Here is a 23,257-nt window from a genome sequence, read left to right as displayed (position 1 = left end):
TCTTGATTATCTTCACTGGATGTTTATTTTATTGTGCTTTTCAAAGAATCACCTCCTGGACCTGAAAATTCAGTATTTTTCAATGTATCAATAACTGCCTTTATTTTAAACTAATCCCTTCTCCCTGTGGGTTGATTTTATTGTCCTTTTCTAGCTTTTTAGGTTCATATATTTGCACTCTTGTTGCAATTAATGATTCTAACTTTACTTGGAATTCAAGTTTGGCTGCATCTCATCCTCCTGTCATACGGTGTTATCATTATCACTACTTTCTAAGAATTTTTTAACCCAAGAGTGTGTTTGTTTATCCTTTTATAGATTTCTTGTCTTACTATAACATATGTACAACTCTGCCTGCCAAAGTAGGAACTGTCTACATTTTCCTAACAGACTATATTATGATGCTTTTCTAAATCTTCCACAAAGATTTGGAAAGACATAATCTCTTTGGTTGTATGGACCAAAGAGATTATATTAATCATATTAATCATATTTTCAACTTCTATAATTGGTTTGTCAGAGACTGCAAGAAATGTGTTACAGTTTTATAAAGACTATGGTTTTACCATTTTCATTTCATATTTCATCAATATTTTTATAACATATATTTCAACATAATGCTATTTAATGAAGAAAGACTCAGAGCTATTCTTTGGAAACTGTGACATTTATCAATAAAATAATGTTCTTTGGCTTGATAGTTTTGTCCTAAATTGTATTTTGTCTGCTATATTTTTTTCTCTCTCTCTTTTGTTTATTTGGCTGTGCTGCATGGCTTGTGGGATCTTAGTTCCCCCACCAGGGTTTGAACCCGGGCCCCCTGAAGTGGAAGCATGGAGTCTTAATCACTGGCCACCAGGGAATTCCTGTCTGCTTTTAATATTATAGTTAGTAGGTAATTAATATTATTTTCTTTTGGTCTGAATTTGCCATTACATCTTTTCCTATCTCTTTATTTATTTATTTATTTATGTATGTATTTATTTATTTTTTAACATCTTTATTGGAGTATAATTGCTTTACGTTGTTGTATTAGTTTCTGCTGTATAACAAAGTGAATCAGCTATATGTATACATATATCCCCATACCTACTTATTTTTACCTATTAGTTTTATTGGTTCATGGCTTATCACCAATTTATTTGCTCTGGATTTCCCACACACTTTTTGATTAATTTATTTGTCTGCTGGAATATTTCTTTGAGTCACTTTTTCAGAAAGGGCATGTACATAATACACATTCTTTTTGAGTGTCCATGGAATATTTAAAAGAAACTATTTCTGTAGAAGGCAAAGTTTGATACACTATTAAGTAATAAAAGCAAGTTATTAATTCATAGGAATAGCATGACCTCATTGTGTTTGTGTATATGTGTAAACATTTATACAGATGTGTGGTTACATTTATAAGCATATATCCATACAGAGGTACACTGAAATAGAAAAGGAATATGTAGTAAAGAGTAAACTGTTATAATATTTAGACGGGAGAGCTACATACCTTTTAAAATATTTTCCAATTTTTCTCTAATAAGCATGTAATAATTAAAAACTGAGTTTTCATTGTTTTTTAAAAAAAAGTTACTACCATAAGAAAAAATATTCTGAGCTGAATATGGTAATAGAGAAAAAAATTAATAGGAAAAAAGAAGTCTAGTAATAACAAATGAGATTTTCAGTGATTTGCTGGATATGTGGAAAGAGCTGGACTTGAGAATCAAAAGCCAGGGTCAAGTCCTGGATCTGACACTCATGCTCTGTGGAACTGAGCAGGCTGATTTTTTCTAAAACTCAGTTTCTTACTACTGGAAATGAAGGCAATAATAACTGTACCTATTTTCTAAGATCACGAGAGAGTGACATGAGATAAAAGAAAAGTGATTTGTAAAAGTTAAAGCACCACAAAAAACGTTAGTTATTCCTATATTATTTTTAACCATAAAAAGAGGCTTTTGTCTTAAAACCTGAGTCATTTCAAAGACAGCAAAAAGTAAATGCTCAAGAAAAGACAGGGCTATGGTTTTACGTTGGTAGAAGTTCAGCCTTCCAGGTTCTGTAATACTGGAATGCATGACTCACGTGGTCATCAATGAAAATTGTGGGAATCGAAGGCTATAATCCCAGGCGGCTGTCAGTATCTGCACATTTTTAGGAAGCTGAACACTAGTTTCAGGGTGGCAGTATGGATCCAGCCATAAAATGCAAGTTAAATCTGTTCCCTAGTCTTCATTTTTGTCTTTTACTTTGAAAATATCAAAGCCACTGTAAATGGGACTAATAATCTTCCCCTTGTCTCTCTCACAAGATTCTAATAGGTATGGTAAGGTGCAGTAATAGAGGCTCAGGAGCACTGTAAAATGTAAGGGGCTGTACAAATGGAAGAGATAATTATTCATAGTAGTTAGCATGGTTAAATCTCTCAAGAGCATACTTGACAAATTATCTTCTCGCTTGAAGCACTTTTCTCCTTCCTGGGTGAGTGCTTGTGGGATGATGATGTAACATTAATTAGAAAGTGTGTGTGTGTGTGCACCCATGTGTGTGTGTGAGAGAGAGAGAGAGAGAGAAACACTCCTTGGAAATGAGAGAGCAGAGGTGGGCAATTAAGAAAAGAGGAGGAGGGAAGTTCATGTGAATTTTTCAAGTTTAGTCCAAACTCCAAGTCCTTTCCTAATACCCACATAAAGCACTGGTCATAACTGCTTTTAAAACATTTTATTAGGAGGAATTGAGCATATAAAAGGACAACTTTCCTGCAGTGGTACAAACCTACCTCCTAATGTAGCTTGAAAAGTTAGAATGTTTTGACTGTAGCCATTTAGTGACAGAGGGAGCAAATGGCTGTTAGTGTGTTGGCCACGAATGCGTCAAATTCAGGAAACTTCAAGTGTTTAGTCTCCTGTGGAGTTGGCCTCCTATTTCCTGAGGTCTTTTAATCGCTTGGATTGTAACTATAATAAAAATGTCTGTACCAACTTCCACTGCTGGAGAGTCAGGAGTTGGATTTCACCCACTCTGAGTAAGAGCCCTGGTTTAGGGGAAGATCTTTGGCTGCCATTTCATAAACAGACTTCCTGAGAATCTCTGATGCACTGTGTCTCTAGGCCCAGACTCTTTGCCAATGCTGAGAACACAGCAATTCTGTTGTAAATCTGTACTTATGAGTAAACCTGTCTCATTAAGGGCAGAAGGACACATAAGTGGGAGGCATGGTTGCTGCCTATACCAACACAAAAATCTTCTTAAGCAAAACATGAACCTCTTCTTCTCATATATGTCCTCATATTCTTTCTATGACATCTATTTATTTCAGTATTTCCATAGCAACTGCAGCAATGAAATTACCCCAGACATAGAGGATTTCTAAATTCTATCAGATTAAGCTAAGGGAAAAAGCAATGATAATAATGTTATTAATCAGATTAAGCCCTTATATTAGTAAACAATTTCTTCATGATGTACAAAGTATGACACTTGTTCATTCCTTCCCTTTGAAGACAAGGAAGAAGTTAATATCTCCCTTTAATAAATGAGGATACTGGTACCCAGAAATTAAATGACTTATCTAACATCACACCAGGAGAGAAAGGACTAGAACCAATGTATTCTATTTACATCCCTTTCCTTCCCAAGGAAGCTTAGTGCTCTTAATTTTAATTTGTTCATTGATCCAAATCCATAAGAATAATCAAAACTAAGCTTTTAAGAGATCTATCATCAAAGTAGAAAAGCTTCTCATTGATTTTGCTAATCACAAAAACTCAAATTAAAAACTATTACATAATGCATCTATTAAAAATTGGTTCAAAATAAATGTAAACAAACCTCTTCAGTAGTGGATAGGGTATAGTTTAACATTTGGTCTCATTATTGCTCATGGTTCTGAAAATTGGAAAAATCTTTTAAGGTAAATCCAGTAAAAGTTCTCCAAATTGCCATAAAGTAAACTTGGTAACATAAATCAAGGGATTTATGTTAAGAACATAATTCAAAATAAAATAACATAAAATTTTTTACTCATTTATGGGCATGTTATGTACAATACTAGAAGTTTGGAAAATACCCAATATCTTCCTAGTGGCCAATGGTTTTAAAATGTGGTGTGTAAACATAATGTAAAACTAAACAGACAAAAAGCTAAAATGGAAATTATTAACAATGGAAAGCTATATACATATTTACATTAAGTCAATCAATAGAACATACAAAGGAAAGCCTGTATAAAATGATTAAAGAGAATTACAATGCCTTACTAAATCCAATTTGTTTGATTACAGCTATGTATATGTAAGGATTAAGGATTCAAGAGATCATAGGAAAATATGAATAATCATTAAATCCAAGATAAAGCCATAACTGGTATAGTCTCTCTCCAAATTATGTAAATGTTTAATTTAAATATGACCTTAAGTTGATCAGTAACCAACATAGGCAAGAATAAATTAAATTTATATTAGACTGGTCTCCTTCCTGAACTCAGAGCATCAAACAGGGTGGTCCTTACACAGAAATAATTAACTAACTAAACCACTATCTTCAATATTCTGATTCCATCAACCAAAAAGGAAGAAAAGAAGAAAAAAAGAAAAAAAAAAGGAACAGACTGAGCCCAGAGCTTAGGTTTTCTCTGTTTTGTACAGCATGTCTTTCAGACATCTTGTTTCCACTAGTGGAACAAGAGGCAATTTGGATGAATGACATTGCTCTATCCTAAGGGCTTTGGTTCCAAGAGAGATACATACAGCACTAGGGTCCTCCTTAAACAAACTCTATTTTCAAAAAAAACTTATTTCATTTTATTCTCCCAGCTTCCCCAACCTCCCCCAAAAGAGAGCTCTTTACATTTTTCGTGTGGCAGCTTATTGGACTTATGAAAGTTCAGAAGAACTTAAAATGCTAAAACATCCATCTGAGGGCTTGAGGGCTGTGCTGAACTCTGAAATCAATATCGAACCAGGAAAGGTCTTTCAGTAAAGCTTAACTGAATTCCGATAAGAATTAAATTACATTTAGAGTCACCACGGATAGATCTCATTAAAGAAAAATCTTGATTAAAGTTTCTTCAGAGGGAGTGAAGTCAAAAAGGATGGTAAGAATTTCCATTATTTGAATTCACCCACTTCTTCCAAGGATGTGATTAAATATCACCCAGATAGTGCTCCTAGTCATGAGCATAGTATAGTAACAGGCAACCAAGTCCTAAGGAAACACATCCTAAAGAATCACTGAGCTGCTCCACCTGGAATGGAGATGGAAACCTCAGTCCACCACTGTAGAAGCTCATAATTAGCCAGCTTACACTTTCTTAAGTTTTACTATGCCCTCAGGAGAGCAAGCAAAGCATTTAAAAATGAGAGTGGGGTTAAGTCTGCGATTTCCCAAGCCCGATGCATCTCACCTTACACATGTAAGGTGCTCACTTTCAGAAACGCTAAATAGGCCAGAAATCTTATGAATATTAATCTCAGAATAACGTTAATTCCATTAGCCTTCCCTGAGCCAGACAAGTGTACTTTACAAGGACTGCCTCATTTCATATTTGCAAGTCTGGGGAGAATCCAGCAATCATCACCATTATATATATGAGGAAACTGAGGCTTAGAAAGATCAAGGAACTTTCCCAAGGAGTCAAAGTATTAAGTGATGCGGCATGCCTCAGGCTGGTGTAACGTCAAGCCAGCCTCTGCCACTGCAGGCTCGACTCGCATCCATACACCTCCCTCGCCCTGGCCTGAGTGAGCCAGAGCCCCCGAATCAGCGGCTCCTTTAACCCCGTCCTGTCTGAGTGAAGAACAGGCGACCTACACACAGAGGCGGGTCCAAGTCCAAAGGTGAACCCGGGAGCTGTGTGAACAAAGAAGAGAAAGGGAAATCTCTCCCAGTAGCCTCAGGAGCCACGGATTAAAACTCCACAATCAACTTGATGTACCCTGCATTTGTGGAACACCTGAGTAGACAATGAATCATCCCAAATTGAGGAGGTGGATTTTGGGAGCAAAGATATATATATTTTTTTCCTTTTTCTCTTTTTGTGAATGTGTATGTGTATGCTTATGTGTGTGAATTTGTCTGTATAGCTTTGCTTTTACCATTTGTCCTAGGGTTCTGTACGTCCATTTTTTGTTTTTTTTCTACTTAAAAATTTTTTTCTTAATAATTATTTTTTATTTTACTTTATCTTCTTTCTTTCTCTCTCTCTCTCCCTCTCTCCCTCCCTCCCTCCCTTCCTTTCTTCCTTTATTTCTTTCTTTCTATTTTTACTCCCTTTTATTCTGAGCCGTGTGGATGAAAGGCTCTTGGTGTTGCAGCCAGGCATCAGGGCTGTGCCTCTGAGGCGGGAGAGCGAACTTCAGGACACAGGTCCACAAGAGACCTCCCAGCTCCACGTAATATCAAATGGCGAAAATCTCCCAGAGATCTCCATCTCAACGCCAAGACCCAGCTTCACTCAACGACCAGCAAGCTACAGTGCTGGGCACCCTATGCCAAACAACTAGCAAGACAGGAACACAGCCTCATCCATTAGCAGTGAGGCTGCCTAAAATCATAATAAGGCCACAGACACCCCAAAACACACCACCAGACATGGACCTGCCCACCAGAAAGACAAGATCCAGCCATATCCACCAGAACACAGGCACTAGTCCCCTCCCAGGAAGCCTACACAACCCACTGAACCAACCATAGCCACTGGGGACAGACAGCAAACACAACGGGAACCACGAACCTGCAGCCTGTGAAAAGGAGACACCAAACACAGAAAGTTAAGCAAAATGAGAAGACAGAAAAACACACAGCAGATGAAGGAGCAAGATAAAAACCCACCAGACCTAACAAATGAAGAGGAAATAGGCAGTCTACCTGAAGAAGAATTCAGAATTATGATGGTAAAGATGATCCAAAATCTTGGAAATAGAATACAGAAAATACAAGAAACGTTTAACAAGGACCTAGAAGAACTAAAGAGCAAACAAACAATGATGAACAACACAATAAATGAAATGAAAAATTCTCTAGAAGGGATCACTAGCAGAATAACTGAAGCAGAAGAACAGATAAGTGACCTGGAAGATAAAATAGTGGAAATAACTACTGCAGAGCAGAATAAAGAAAAAAGAATGAAAAGAACAGAGGACAGTCTCAGAGACCTCTGGGACAATATTAAATGCACCAACATTCGAATCATAGGGGTCCCAGAAGAAGAAGAGAAAAAGAAGGGGAATAAGAAAATATTTGAAGAGATTATAGTTGAAACCTTCCCTAATATGGGAAAGGAAATAGTTAATCAAGTCCAGGAAGCACAGAGACTCCCATACAGGATAAATCCAAGGAGAAACATGCCAAGACTCCTATTAATCAAACTATCAAAAATTAAATAAAAGAAAAAATATTAAAAGCAGCAAGGGAAAAACAACAAATAACACACAAGGGAATCCCCATAAGGTTAACAGCTGATCTTTCAGCAGAAACTCTGCAAGTCAGAAGGGAGTGGCAGGACATATTAAAAGTGATGAAGGAGAAAAACCTACACCCAAGATTATTCTACCCAGCAAGGATCTCATTCAGAGGGAGAAATTAAAAACTTTACAGACAAGCAAAAGCTAAGAGAGTTCAGCACCACCAAACCAGCTTTACAACAAATGCTAAAGGAACTTCTCTAGGCAGGAAACACAAGAGAAGGAAAAGACCTACAATAACAAACCCAAAACAATTAAGAAAATGGGAATAGGAACATACATATTGATAATTACCTTAAATGTAAGTGGATTAAATGCTCCAACCAAAAGACTGGCTGAATGGATACCAAAACAAGACCCATATATATGCTGTCTACAAGAGACCCACTTCAGACCTAGGGACACATACAGACTGAAAGTGAGGGGATGGAAAAAGATATTCCATGCAAATGGAAATCAAAAGAAAGCTGGAGTACCAATTCTCATATCAGACAAAATAGACTTTAACATAAAGACTATTACAAGAGACAAAGAAGTACACTACATAATGATCAAGGGATCAACCCAAGAAGAAGATATAACAACTGTAAATATTTATGCACCAAACATAGGAGCACCTGAATACATAAGGCAAATACTAACAGCCATAAAAGGGGAAAGGAAAAATCACAGCAGGGTACTTTAACAGCTCACTTTCACCAATGGACAGATGATCCAAATGAAAATAAATAAGGAAACACAAGCTTTAAATGACACATTAAACAAGACGGACTTAATTGATATTTATAGGACATTACATCCAAAAACAATAGAATACACATTCTCCTTAAGTGCTCATGGAACATTCTCCAGGAGAGATCATATCTTGGGTCACAAATCAATCCTTGGTAAATTTAAGAAAATTGAATCGTATCAAGTGTCTTTTCCGACCACAATGCTATGAGACTACATATCAGTTACAGTAAAAAATCTGTAAAAAATACAAACACATGGAGGCTAAACAATACACTATTTAATAACCAAGAGATCACTGAAGAAATCAAAGAGGAAATCAAAAAATACCTAGAAACAAATGACAATGAAAATACAATGACCCAAAACCTATGGGATGCAGCAAAAGCAGTTCTAAGAGGGAACTTTATAGCAATACAATCCTACCTTAAGCAACAAGAAACATCTCAAATAAACAACCTAACCTTACACCTAAAGCAATTAGAGAAAGAAGAACAAAATAACCCCAAAGTTAGCAGAAGGAAAGAAATCAAAAAGATCAGATCAGAAATAAATCAAAAAGAAATGAAGGAAATGATAGCAAAGATCAATAAAACTAAAAGCTGGTTCTTTGAGAAGATAAACAAAATTGATAAACCATTAGCCAGACTCATCAAGAAAAAAAGGGAGAAGACTCAAATCAACAGAATTAAAAATGAAAAAGGAGAAGTAACAACTGACACTGCAGAAATACAAAGGATCATAAGAGATTACTACAAGCAACTCTATGACAATAAAATGGACAACCTGGATAAAATGGACAAATTCTTAGAAACACACAACGTTCCGAGACTGAAACAGGAAGAAATAGAAAATATGAACAGACCAATCACAAGCACTGAAATTGAAACTGGGATTAAAAATCTTCCAACAAACAAAAGACCAGGACCAGATGTCTTCACAGACGAATTCCTTCAAACATTTAGAGAAGAGCTAACTATCCTTCTCAAACTCTTCTAAAATATAGCAGAGGGAGGAACACTCCCAAACTCATTTTACGAGGCCACCATCACTCTGATACCAAAACCCGACAAAGATGTCACAAAGAAAAAAAAACTACAGGCCAATATCACTGATGAACATAGATGCAAAAATCCTCAACAAAATACTAACAAACAGAATCCAACAGCACAGTAAAAGGATCATACACCATGATCAAGTGGGGTTTATCCCAGGAATGCAAGGATTCTTCAATATGTGGAAATCAATGAATGTGATACACCATATTAACAAACGGAAGGAGAAAAAGCATATGATCATCTCACTATATGCAGAGAAAGCTTTTGACAAAATTCAACATCCATTTATGATAAAAACCCTGCAGAAAGTAGGCATAGAGGGAACTTTCCTCAACATAATAAAGGCCATATATGACAAATCCAGAGCCAACAACATCCTCAATGGTGAAAAACTGAAAGCATTTCCATTAAGATCAGGAACAAGACAAGGTTGCCCACTCTCACCACTCTTATTCAACTTAGTTTTGGAAGTTTTAGCCACAGCAATCAGAGAAGAAAAGAAATAAAAGGAATCCAAATAGGAAAAGAAGTAAAGCTGTCACTGTTTGCAGATGACATGATACTATACATAGAGAATCCTAAAGATGCTACCAGAAAACTCCTAGAGCTAATCAATGAATTTGGTGAAGTAGCAGGATACAAAATTAATGCACAGAAAACTCTGGCATTCCTGTACACTAATGATGAAAAATCTGAAAGTGAAATCAAGAAAACACTCCCATTTACCATTGCAACAAAAAGAATAAAATATCTAGGAATAAACCTACCTAAGGAGACAAAAGACCTGTATGCAGAAAAGTATAAGACACTGATGAAAGAAATTAAAGATGATACAAATAGATGGAGAGATGTACCATGTTCTTGGATTGGAAGAATCAACATTGTGAAAATGACTCTACTACCCCAAGCAATCTACAGATTCAATGTAATCCCTATCAAACTACCACTGGCATTTTTCACAGAACTAGAACAAAAAATTTCACAATTTGTAAGGAAACACAAAAGACTCTGAATAGCCAAAGCAATCTTGAGAAAGAAAAATGGAGCTGGAGGAATCAGGCTCCCTGACTTCAGCGTATACTACAAAGTTACATACAGTAATCAAGACAGTATGGTACTGGCACAAAAAGAGAAAGATAGATCAATGGAACAGGACAGAAAGCCCAGAGATAAACCCATGCACATATGGTCACCTTATCTTTGATAAAGGAGGCAAGAATACACAGTGGAGAAAAGACAGCCTCTTCAATAAGTGGTGCTGGGAAAAGTGGACAGGTACATGTAAAAGTCTGAAATTAGAACACTCCCTAACACCATACACAAAAATAAACTCAAAATGGATTAAAGACCTAAATGTAAGGCCAGACACTCTCAAACTCTTAGAGGAAAACATAGGCAGAATACTCTATGACATAAATCACAGAAAGATCCTTTTTGACCCACCTCCTAGAGAAATGGAAATAAAAACAAAAATAAACAAATGGGACCTAATGAAACTTGAAAGCTTTTGCACAGCAAAGGAAACCATAAACAAGACCAAAAGACAACCCTCAGAATGGGAGAAAATATTTGCAAATGAAGCAACTGACAAAGGATTAATCTCCAAAATTTACAAGCAGCTCATGCAGCTCAATAACAAAAAAACAAACAACCCAATCCAAAAATGGGCAGAAGACCTAAACAGACATTTCCCCAAAGAAGATATACAGATTGCCAACAAGCACATGAAAGAATGCTCAACATCATTAATCATTAGAGAAATGCAAATCAAAACTACAATAAGATATCATCTCACACTGGTCAGAATGGCCATCATCAAAAAATCTACAAACATTAAATGCTGGAGAGGGTGTGGAGAAAAGGGAACCCTCTTGCACTGTTGGTAGGAATGTAAATTGATACGGCCACTATGGAGAACAGTATGGAGGTTCCTTAAAAAACTAAAAATACAACTACCATACGAACCAGCAATCCCTCTACTGGGCATATACCCTGAGAAAACCATAATTCAGAAAGAGTTATGTACCACAATGTTCACTGCAGCTCTATTTACAATAGCCAGGACATGGAAACAACCTAAGTGTCCATCAACAGATGAATGGATAAAGAAGATGTGTAATGTGGAATATCACTCAGCCATAAAAAGAAACGAAATTAAACGAAACTGAGTTATTTGTAGTGAGGTGGTGGGACCTAGAGTCTGTCATACAGAGTGAAGTAAGTCAGACAGGGAAAAACAAATACCGTATGCTAACACATATATATGGAATTTAAGAAAAAAAAAGTCATGAAGAACCTAGGGGCAAGACAGGAATAAAGACACAGACCTACTAGAGAATGGACTTGAGGATATGGGGAGGGGGAAGGTAAGCTGTGACAAAGTGAGAGAGTGGCCATGGACATATATACACTACCAAACGTAAAATAGACAGCTAGTGGGAAGCAGCCACGTAGCACAGGGAGATCAGCTCACCTAGAGGGGTGGGATAGGGAGGGTGGGAGGGAGGGAGATGCAAGGGGGAAGAGATATGGGAACATATGTATATGTTTAACTGATTCACTTTGTTATAAAGCAGAAACTAACACACCATTGTAAAGCAATTATACTCCAATAAAGATGTTGAAAAAAAAACAAAAGAACAAGTATTAAGTGATGTAATCAAATTCAAACCCATGTTCTTCAAAGCGTGTTATAGTGTTTCCCAGTATTGTTCATGTGATTCCTAGGTCATAAGAGATAAAAGAAAACTGAAGGAAGCAGCCATAGGAGTATCATTCAAGTAACAAGAATCAACAATGCAGTCAAAAAAAGGGTGAAAAATAGACACAAGAATTACAAAAAACAGTGTATTCTGTGGTCACTTAGTGTATGGACAAACAGCCATAGTTGTTTCTAGAGGCTGAGCTCACTGTAATAAATAAATTCACTGTGGTCCTAGATCAGTGTGAACGACAATCCACACAGTCTGTTTACAAAGGCAGGGGATTTTGTAATTTTCTCATTCAAGAAAGATTTCTAAGAGTGATATTTGAAACATTTTTACATCCTAAAGAGGCATACTTTTGTTCACTAGACTTTTCCTGATATGTAATTGTCCCTTCCAAAGAAACGGGATATCACTGTGTTTGTGTTTATGTTCTGGATAAACTAAAGCCTTGTGGTGTGTTTATGTTCTGGATGAACTAAAGCTTTGCAGTGTCTGCAACAAATACGAGACTAGTGTGACCAACTGAATTTAATTCTGGCTTTGACACTAATAAAATAAGTCATTTTGTTCCCCTCTGTGTATTCTCACTTCTCTTTTTTTTTCTTTTTCTAAATTTATTTATTCATTTTTGCCTGCATTGGGTCTTTGTTGCTGCATGCAAGCTTTCTCTAGTTGCGGCGAGCGGGGGCTACTCTTCGTTACGGTGTGCGGGCTTCTCATTGTGGTGGCTTTTTTTGTTGAGGAGCACGGGCTCCAGGCACGTGGGCTTCAGCAGCTGTGGCACGTGGGCTCAACAGTTGTGGCTCATGGGCTCTAGAGAGCAGGCTCAGTAGTTGTGGCGCACGGGCTTAGTTGCTCCGCGGCATGTGGGATCTTCCTGGACCAGGCCTCGAGCCCATGTCTCCTGCATTGGCAGGCAGATTCTTAACCACTGTGCCACCAGGGAAGTCCCTGTATTCTCACTTCTAAAGAGAGGAGTTAGACAAATGATCTTAAGCTTTTTTTTCCAGCTCCAACATTGTGTGGCACTATAATGATGTTTTATGTGGCCAAGTTGCCCTTGGGGAGGAAAATGAAATAAAATTGAACTTAAGAGATGCAAAGCAATATTTAATCCTGCAAGATCTTAATCTCGAAGATATTTCAGATCATTGCTACAGATTCCAGGGCTGCAATGAGTTTGAGCTGTCAGGTTATGGGAAAATCCCAGTGAGGCCAGAAACTTCTGCAATAAACCTGAACCTTGGGGCTCTGCAAAGCTATGTGTATAACTTCCAATACCTCACACCCAAGGTTTCTCTTACGTTGAAATGCCGGGGGTGCTGAGGGCCAAATCATGCCTCTTGTGTGGGTTTGCAAAAAAGCACTACTTTTTCCACTAACAAGTGTTCAACAGAGCGATAAAATCGTGTAGAAGGATAGCAAGGAAATTTACTTTAGATTAAAAAAATTTATGTTCATTTATCAAACTGCTCTATCAGAAGATAGCTTAACGTGTAGATTTAAGTAGCCTGACAAACAGCTAAGATAATGTGACTATGAGTATTTTTTAGTCACCCAGCTATGTTATTAAAATATAGTTGTGTATTTTAAAAAAGGAGACAATTATTAGCTCAGTCAGCATGACTATTTATTTCCCTTTAAGGTACTCTATAATAGCTTCTCTAACTGCATCATGAAAACCTGTTGGGTATGACAGGTAAGAGAAATTCTGGGCAGAAAAAAGGTGATTCAAAGGACCCAGGAGTTTGAAAGAGCACTCACAAGTCCCAAGGCCCTGCAACGTTTCTCTACAGATACGACATCAAATACGGAGTGAGATCTAATAAGAAGTGGTGTGACTCTGCTACTTGGGAAACCTTCTGATGCTTTAAGGGGGAGCGCGCTAGCTTGTACATATATGCTTGTAAGCCACAGAGTGATGATCTTCCTGGCAGGCCACTAATTGAATGGTAGCCCCATCTAATGAACCCTTTGACCTCATATGAACAGGGGGCATGTGGATAAAAATTAAGATATACCAATTTACACACATGCATATTTTGAAATCTGATGAGAAGCAAAGATCTGATGGCTACGTTTGAGCTAGAGTGACGGGCATTTTGCCAAATAAGTCATCTTTGTAAAGGACCTGAGGACCAAATCTGAACTTACGATGTAGCAGGGCTCACAGTAGGCTTTCTTCTCCACCGCATAGAAGGGCTGCCCTCGGAGCTTGTTGTTACAGATGATGCAGGTAAAACAATCCACGTGGAAGACCTGATCCATGGCAGTGCATCCTGTACCTTCCCCTACTACATTTTCCCCACAGCGAGCACAGCGGCCTGAAAGAAAAAAGGGGTTGACTGTTAAGAACACCTTCAGTCCTTCTAAAGAAGACAGGGTGTGGTGGGGACAGCACATTTGTAATGTCAACAGCGGATGGGATCACCACCACCGCCATCACCATCATGAGCAGGATGACCACTACAGCCCCCATGAGGCCAGCATGACGGGGATTTGACGAATCAGTTGAGAAGTTGACCCTCACAGCCAAGGTCCCATGGAGAGTGACTGAGTAGAACTCGGGTCTCCTGATGTTGAGGCCAGTGATCTGCCTCTAATCTCACACACAAATTAAGAGGAACATGACTCAGGATGGTAGGAGTGGAAGGCATAATCTAGAAGAGTCTTTCTCCTTGAACAGACTATGTGTCCAGCTAGACTGTGAGGGAACTGGGTCCAAACTCAAACTTCAACTCCTTCCACAAAAGCCTGGCTTGCAAAACCTCTGCATCCAGCCCTCAGTGACAGGCAGATAAAAAAGTAGTCCCTTTTATTTCCAGATAGCGCTGACTGCTAGAAAGTGTTCTTGTATTGAGCCGGAATGCTTCCTCATTCTGTTACCCAATAGTCCCAGTTCTGTCCTTTAGGAACTCAAGAAAAAAGTCTCATCTCTTACACTTGACACCCTTTAAGATATTACAACTTAGCATTGCCTCCAAGTCTGTTTATAGTTTGAATATCCCTTAATCATGCAACATTTCCACAGACTGTAGGATTTTGAGTCCCTCATGGTCTTGGTTGTCACTGTCCAGCCCAGTGTTCTGCAAATTTTCAGCATGATTAAATTGATTCGTGGGGCTTCTGACCACATATGGACACTGTGTTTAGGTTAAAAAAAACTGCATTAAAATTTGAATAATAACATTAACATGTAATTTACACACAAAAAAGTTATGTCATTGAGAGGCACTGTGCTGGCTGCAGTCTGTATCCATAGCTGGCTTCACCATGGTAATCTTGAGCCAGAGGTCAGAGCCGCATTCAGTTTCCCTTCTTATCCTTTATTTCTACGAAGGTAAAAAGTTTTAACAAGTAATTACAAGTCACTGGGAACATCAGCAAGAATCGGCAGGCTTTTACAGATAAGCTTTAGCAAAACTAGTGCTTCCTATGGGTCAGGCATTTTCTATGTGCTTTATGTATACTAACTCATTTCATATTCACAACAACCTGTGTGACAAGTACTATTAGTATCCCTATTTTACAGATGAGGAAACTGGGTTACATAAGTGGTTGACTACCTTCTAGCTCAAGCAGTCTAGCTTCAGTGTCGATGGTCCTAACCATTCTGCTGTCTTGCTTCTGCCTAGTTCTGTGCATCAGGATTGAACACAGAGCTGAAACTATGGAGAAATTTCTCACTAAGGGCTGCCCTCAGCCCTGCATCACATTGGATTGACGACTATTTCACACCTAGAAGGGAGGAGGTTTTAAATGTTACAAACTTGGGAGAAAAGAGGCAAATGTGTTTCTAATCTTCTCTTGCGCTGGCCCTGGAAAGTATTTCTTTACATTTTGTTGCAGAATTTGAATGCATCTTTAAAATATAGCCCAAACTATAGAACATTTTCCCCCTAAAGAATGAGAAATAACAAGCGCTGAAAAAAGAGTCAAACTTTTGGAAACTGAGCCACTTCCACCACAGTTGATATTTTTATTAAGTCTTGACATCATATTCTTGACATTTGATAAACTTTTATAAAATAAATGTTTGTAATAAACTTTGTGGCTTGATTTACAAACTTCTATCCAAGAGTGAACTTGTGTCTGTTTTTTATTAAAAGATGTACAACCTTAGAAAGGTGCTTTAAAATTTTAGACTCTCATTGCCTTTAGTATCAAAATTAGGATTTTCATTTGGCACTATTTTGTGATTATTCAGAAAAAAAAACTTCACTGATTTACTAGAAAGTTCACTATACTATGTTTGAAAAGGATGCTGAAAGTCTGAGAGCTTCATGCCACTATCTGACAACATTTCACTACAGAGAACATATTGGGAATTACAGGCGAATGGATCACCAATCCATAAAATATAGGTGAATTGATCACCAATCTATAAAATATAATTTAAAAAATTACATCATCATCATCATAGCATTCCAAATTTTCTTTTTCAACTGCTTGTGCAAAATAATCACATTCATCCCAGTGTATATAGATTCATTTCCAATATTTATACTGGAATTGTCTTCACTAATGTTTACATTTGTAATATTAATCTAAAGTGGTATTTATGGGATTATCTTTATTACTATTTTTTCTACTTTCAAAGAATCACATGCAAATCACTGATCTATTTTGGCGAACTGAAGAAATAGGGTAATATAGTAATGATAAAAAAATGTAGGTTTATCAGCAGTAGAAAAAAAACATACTAATGACATGAAAATGCTGTGAGCTTAATGGCAATGTTACTGAACATTGGATAAACAACACCGATCAACACAGGTTTGGTGGTACATATGTAATCTTTAAGAATGTGATTCATTAAGAGCATATTGGATTCCTGTGAATATTGTAGTTTTACAATTCAGATTCATTAAATGCAAGTCAACAAAATAATTATTTACTACTCTTTCCTTTTCTAGACACCAAACTGGACTCCTTGATACTCCATCAGGGACTACCAGTGATCTGTGGACCACACTTAGGAAAAAATCTGTTCTGGCCAAATGTGATTGACTATCGGTCATGGTGATCGATGAGACAGGTAGAGGTAGCAATTATGATTCCAGACCATGGCTGCCCAATGCGTAATATCTGGAATCCAGGAGGCTGAGCCTACATGGTTTATGGAGAGTTTGAGAACTACCCATGAGGATCTAGGAGAAAATTTCAATCACTGATTAAAGGGAAAGATTGGAGCAGAGCCCTAAAGGGCAGGATGAAAAGCTAAGCTTTGGAATTCTCGTTGTATTCAACAGGCATTCCCCAGGTATTTACTCTTTGCCCAGTACTGTAATCTGTATGATACCCAGAAATGAATTAGGCGACGTCAGTGCCTTTCACATTAATTATGAGACTATATAACATCCTACAATCACATGACAAAATGTGCTGTCATCTGAGAAAGTGCTCTGGAGATGTGGGAGGAACATCACACTTGAGAGGGCTCAGGAAAGGTTTTGCGGAGAAAGAGGCATTTAAGTCCAACCTTAAAGGATGGAATTTTGACAGGTGGGGATGGAAGAGAAAAAAAATTCTAGTTTTTCCACATAGTGGATGAGTGGCTGGGTTTCCTGGTTCCAGAAACTCTGCAGTGGCTTGGTGGTGGGACAACAAGGTTTTGTCCTCTCAGCTATGAAAGCAGATGGACTGTGTTCACAAGGAACAATCTTTTCCTTTATATTTTGGAGAATATTCTTCCAGAGTGGGTCAGGCTAATATGCTGGACCCAGACATGACCAGCTTGCTGCCTCCCGTATTTTTCCTATTCTTGGGAGAAATCAGGGACACCACGCTCGAGGGCAGTCAGTCTGGCACCTTTAAAATCACAAGCACAGAAAAGGGCAAAGAACAAAAATTAAAAATAGCTCTCTCTACACTTTCTGTCTACAGCAGGACAGAAAAGATGCCCGAATGTTACCTTTTCACATTAACAAAAATGTACAAACTATACCTTTTAGGGAGACATTCACAATGGAAAGAAAGTCACTAGAGCATAATACGTCCTTGCCCCTAGAGGGGTTCATGCTACACATCATTAAAAGCATCCGGCAATCTTGCTGCCCATCTTGGAGACAAGTATCTCAGCGCTTCTAAACGAGAAAAACCAGGGGAATGGTACCAGACTTGGAGGCATGAGAGTATGAAGGAAACATTGTTGATTAGGGGCCAGTGGGAAGCTCAGGGTCAAGTTCAGACCCAGGGATGGTATGAGGAGCTCAATGGCAAAGCTTAGCACAGTAACTTAAAAAATCCAAGGACAGGGCCTCCCTGGTGGCGCAGTGGTTGGGAGTCTGCCTGCCGATGCAGGGGACACGGGTTCGTGCCCTGGTCCGGGAAGATCCCACATGCCGCGGAGAGGCTGGGCCCGTGAGCCATGGCCGCTGAGCCTGCGCGTCCGGAGCCTGTGCTCCGCAGCAGGGGAGGCCACAACAGTGAGAGGCCCGCGTACCGCAAAAAAAAAAAAAAAAAAAAAAAAAAAAAAAAAAAATCCAAGGACAGAGGGTTAGACAGCCTGGGGGGAACTTTGTCAGTGAATTGAGATGCCGGAATCAAAAAAAGTTTGTCCATGTATTATCGTTTGTTATATATCGATAACGCTTTGTATCGATTGTGGAGCCAGTCAGGGACTCTTCTCACCCCTCCCCCTCCTTCTTTCCCACTCCCACAACTATTACAACCTCTGCAAAGTCTCTGAAATGCTTCTCTTCCATCACAGGTCTGCTGCCCAGATTGGGATTATTATCTTTCATGGGTCATTGCAATGACTTCCTGATTGTTCCACTAGCTCTGACTTACTCCCTCTTACAAATGGACAGGCTTTATGGTGGTCTTACTACTTGAGCTAAGTCTGGAAGTTTAGATAGTTTTTGAACAAGCCATTTTAGGAATGGCATGGGTGAAGGGTGACGTTACAGGCAAATCTACAAGTTAAGCAAGACAGGTGGAGTAGTGGGACATGAGTTTTCATATTCACTGGTGCCAGCTTTCTCTTTCTGTAATGTGAATTTATTTTCTTTATAATATGAAAATAAAATTTCATTTAAAAATGATGTTCTTGTGACCCGTACACCATTAATACGATAGGCCATAGACCCTCTTCTGCAGATACTGCTTGTTTCTGAGGTGAGACCAAAAATGTCCAGTCATTTTGAGCACTGGTGGCATGGTGACGGGGGGGTGACATACTCTCAAACTTGTGCATCATTCAACATCAAAAGCAAACTAGTACATTTATGCAGACATAAAGCCAGGTCACATATGTCTCCATCTCCTCCTTGCCACTTGCCTTGTAACAGAAATTTTTGGCATAAGCAAAATTAATAGTCTATCTTTAAATATTATAATGAATTGAAACTCTATATGCCAATTGTATGATCTATCAGCTTTCTCACTAAGCACCTTTTAAAATATATTCTGAACAAAGTCCTGCTCCAAAAGTTGAATCAATAAAGTTATATCAGAGTAGTGAACTGATAGCAAATTATTCCTAGAAAAAAGCTTGCTCCAATTTACCCTACATGTGTCCACTGGAGTTATTTTCCTAAAGCACAGGCTCCATTAAGTTGATTCAGAAATTATCTTCCACTGAAAGTACAAAAAGATCATAGAACAAGTTTGTACTCTTTATGTGACAAGTCCATATGACATTCACTGAAGTCTAAGATGATGGCATTTTCTAATCACCAAAGCTTTTACTTTATGAAACCCTGTAGTGTTAATGCATGGCATAATAGACAACCTGTTTTTTAAGCTGTGTTAAGTCCTAGGACAGTGATTCTCAACCTTTCCTGTATGTTGGAATCATCTGGGGAATTAAAAAAAAAATACTGATCTCTGGGTCCCAGCTCCAGAGATTCTGATTTCATTGGTCTGAGGTGTGATGTCTTAGGATTGGAATTTTTAAAAGCTCTCCAGGTGATTGCAAGTTAAGCCACTGTTCCAAGGGGTACCTATTTCTGCACTGCTTGTCAGAATAACAGCTGACAAGAATCGCCCAGACAGACCTCATCTGCACGCAAAACAGTTAGGGGACAGACTGCTAACTATGAGTTGGCTGAAGAAAAGAAATTTCTGTGGCATCATAATATATCTTGCTTTTCACCAACAAGAGTAATTTCCCTAATGCTGTCTCTTTATGTCCTAGTTTGAAGAGTTTTCAATGACTTTCCATCCATTGATAACATATATGAAGAGAATCAGCTAAGTTTTACCATAAAATACTTTGACAACATTAAGCCAGAGAAAGCAGTTCACATATATTAATTACAAGTATTCCTATAGAAGAGGCTTCTTTTGTGCTGTAAATAAATTTATCATATGGCACTGCTATGTGGCCTTAGACAATACAGAACACACAAAGAATGTCAACCGATAGCCTTTTAAGGTAACGATACCACACAGTATACATCATACATCAAATCAAGTTTTATATATTTTCTTGGACTCTGCCTTTAAATACTGTACCAATATCCGGTCTCCTATGGTTAGTGCTATTTAGCTCTGTGAATCTTGGGATCCTTAACATATATTAAAAGCTGGATTGCAGGACACATCTAATTTTGTCACTGCTTGTGTGTATATAATTGTACTATACTACTTCACAGTTATTGCTTAGATGGTCCTTGCAGAGACGGCTTGCAGATTCAATGGGCACATGGATAGGAATGAGAAGCAGAGGGCAGATAGCTGTTCTCCTCTCTTTCTCTTCTCTATTCTGTCTCTCTCTCTCTCTCTCTCAGGCACACATGTGCACAGGCAGACAACAGGAAAAGGAGCAATGACTACAATAGCACTAGAACCAACGGTAGACATGTAGAGCTTCCAGAAGGAGACAAAATAAGAAGCATTTTAGTATAAAATAAGAAATTAAGCTAAGTAACAAGAAAACAAAACAAAACAAACAGACTCCCAAAAATTGTCCAAGAGAATGGTTTGGGAATTGGTGGACAGAGGCCTGGGCAACAAACCAGATGAGATGGAGTCAGAAATGAGTGACCTGGTAAAAGGAAGTCATTACAAAGTCTAACCATGAGGTGATTCATTTATAGACACATATTTGCTTAGGTTGGACCTTCAGGTAAGGAGGTAAATTGGGAGGGGAAGTCCCACATAGGGCTGCATAAGCAAGCATGTTTCACTGATGTAAATACACTGACTGCATTGTGAAGGAGCATAACAAAAACATAAAAGAAAATGACTGTATTTTTTCCATTGGGTCAGACACTGCCTTAAGCTCTCTACATGCATTCTCTCGTTTAGTCCCACCAACATTTATCTATTCTTATCTGATAGATAAGAAACCAGGGGTTAAGTCTCTTGGCCAAGGTCTCAAAGGTAGAAATTGAGGTGAGGCTGGGATGGGAACCAGGTCAGACTTCTAAAGCCCATCTTCTTAATCAGCTTGTGGTTTTCTAGGAATACACTTCATTATTCAATCATAACTGTGATGTTTTCGGCATTGCTGAGGAGTGGGGTGTGTTCCCACTCCCAGGGAAAGAAGAGCCAGTAAAGCATCACTTCTCCAACACCCCAAGCCTCAGGCGAGCTTAGTGAAGTGTCAGAATCAGCTACACATGGTGAAATCAGTACAGCTAAGGGTCCTTCAAAGACCTTTGGTTGAACCCTAACCCTTACCCTTTGTTGAATCTCAAACTCTGGCTTCCCACCAGGAACGCTTTTAAAATAATACTGATGGCCACACTCTGCTTGCAGAGATTCTGATTTATTTGGTTTGGGGGATGGGCCCTAAAATCACGATGCTAATGCGCAGTGGGGTTGGGGACCATTGTTCTAAAGGGAACCACGCGTTCATATGTTCCACAAAGTGGAGTTCATCCTAGAGTGTTCTTAGAAAGCAGTGATGTTTGGGACCAAAAGACCTGACCCTAAGGAGCTACATCCTAGGAAACTGCAGAAGGAGCAAGTTGGTCACCATGTACCCTGGTCCTAACCTTCACTAAACTAATATACACAGGCACAGTGGTCAGGAAAATTACTTTCTGACAACAACTTCCAGTCTCAGGAGGAGCAGTAAAAACATAACCAAAAACCAGACAACAACAAAAGCAAAACAAAAAAACAATACTGCTTTGCAGTTTGGGATACAATATATGGTGCCCTTTGAACAAAATTATATATTCCATGGTATAAAGGCAATCAGACAGAATTGCGAGTCTTGCCTGTGTTACTCACTAGCTATGGGAACTTGGAAAAGTTTCCTAAATTCTCTGATCCTGAAGTCCCTTGTTTTCAAAACAAGTAGTTGAGTCATCTATCCAGTTATTCTTCTAAGAAGAATAACTGTGCTAAGTCCTGTGCACAGGGGTAACTTTTTCTCAGCCTCTGTAAAAAGGAATGGATAAACAACAAGGTCCTACTGTACAGCACAGAGAACTGTATTCAGTATCCTGGATAAACCATAATGGAAAAGAGTATAAAAAATGTATATACATATATGTATGTATAACTGAATCACTTTGCTGTACAGCAGAAATTAACACAACACTGTAAATCGACTATACTTCAATAAAAAAAAAAAAGTCATGACGATTGACTGCCTTGACTACCGGGTCACCAAGTTCAATGATGGGAACAGCTACAAAGTGCCTAGTACAGTTCCTGCTTATTTCCCCCTCCAACTAAGGAGGTAGAGGAAAACTTCAAAACGAAGAGCTCATTATGACTAGGACCAGAGATGGTGGTCCATGAGCGGGCAAGAGGAAGCTGCATCTATGAGGCAGTTATGTAAGATTTATATTTACCAGTATGGTATTAATAGAATTCAGTGCTCGAAATTCAATCCCAATCTTGAAAAAAACCTGTGGACCCCAGAGTGATGATAATCATCAAGATTTATTCAGCACTTATTATGTCTCAAGCACTGTTTTAAGTATTTAAATATATTATCTCAAGTAATCCTTCCAACAACCTGATGACGTAGGTCCTCTCTTTATGTTCATTATAGTATAAGAAATGGCAGCCTAGAGAGATTAGGTAGCTTGTCCAAGGCCACAGAGTTAACTACTGAAGCTGGAATTGGGGACCAGTCGGTCTGGCCTTAAAGCCCACTTAACCAGTCCTTTAACCTGGCTTTTGACTTTAGAATTCCAAAATTCTTAAAAACATCTGGCCTGGCAGATGTAAGCTTGCATAAACCTTACAACATTCCTAACAGGAATATTAGTATCTGTTTTGGCTAAAGCAAGATTTCTTTTCACTTTAATTTTTACACACGGGCATGTTCATATCCCGACTCTTAATTTTTAATCTATTCTTCTATATTTAAAATTTATTTCATGATTGATCT

General features: G+C 38.3%; 1 protein-coding gene across 7 annotated transcripts in view; it reads right to left on the bottom strand.

Moving 5' to 3' along the window:
• LPP (LIM domain containing preferred translocation partner in lipoma) overlaps positions 1-23,257 on the bottom strand; it is a 688,691-nt gene that overhangs the window by 97,366 nt on the left and 568,068 nt on the right. For all 7 annotated transcript variants that reach the window (XM_060099284.1, XM_060099283.1, XM_060099282.1 and 4 more), the window contains one exon: positions 14,110-14,279. In XM_060099284.1, coding sequence (XP_059955267.1) covers positions 14,110-14,279 — 170 coding nt within the window. The remainder of the gene's footprint in view (positions 1-14,109; positions 14,280-23,257) is intronic.

The sequence above is a fragment of the Mesoplodon densirostris genome, chromosome 5, assembly GCF_025265405.1.
Source record: "Mesoplodon densirostris isolate mMesDen1 chromosome 5, mMesDen1 primary haplotype, whole genome shotgun sequence".
Taxonomy (NCBI): Eukaryota; Metazoa; Chordata; class Mammalia; order Artiodactyla; family Ziphiidae; genus Mesoplodon; species Mesoplodon densirostris.
This window is presented reverse-complemented; position numbering and strand designations above follow the sequence as displayed.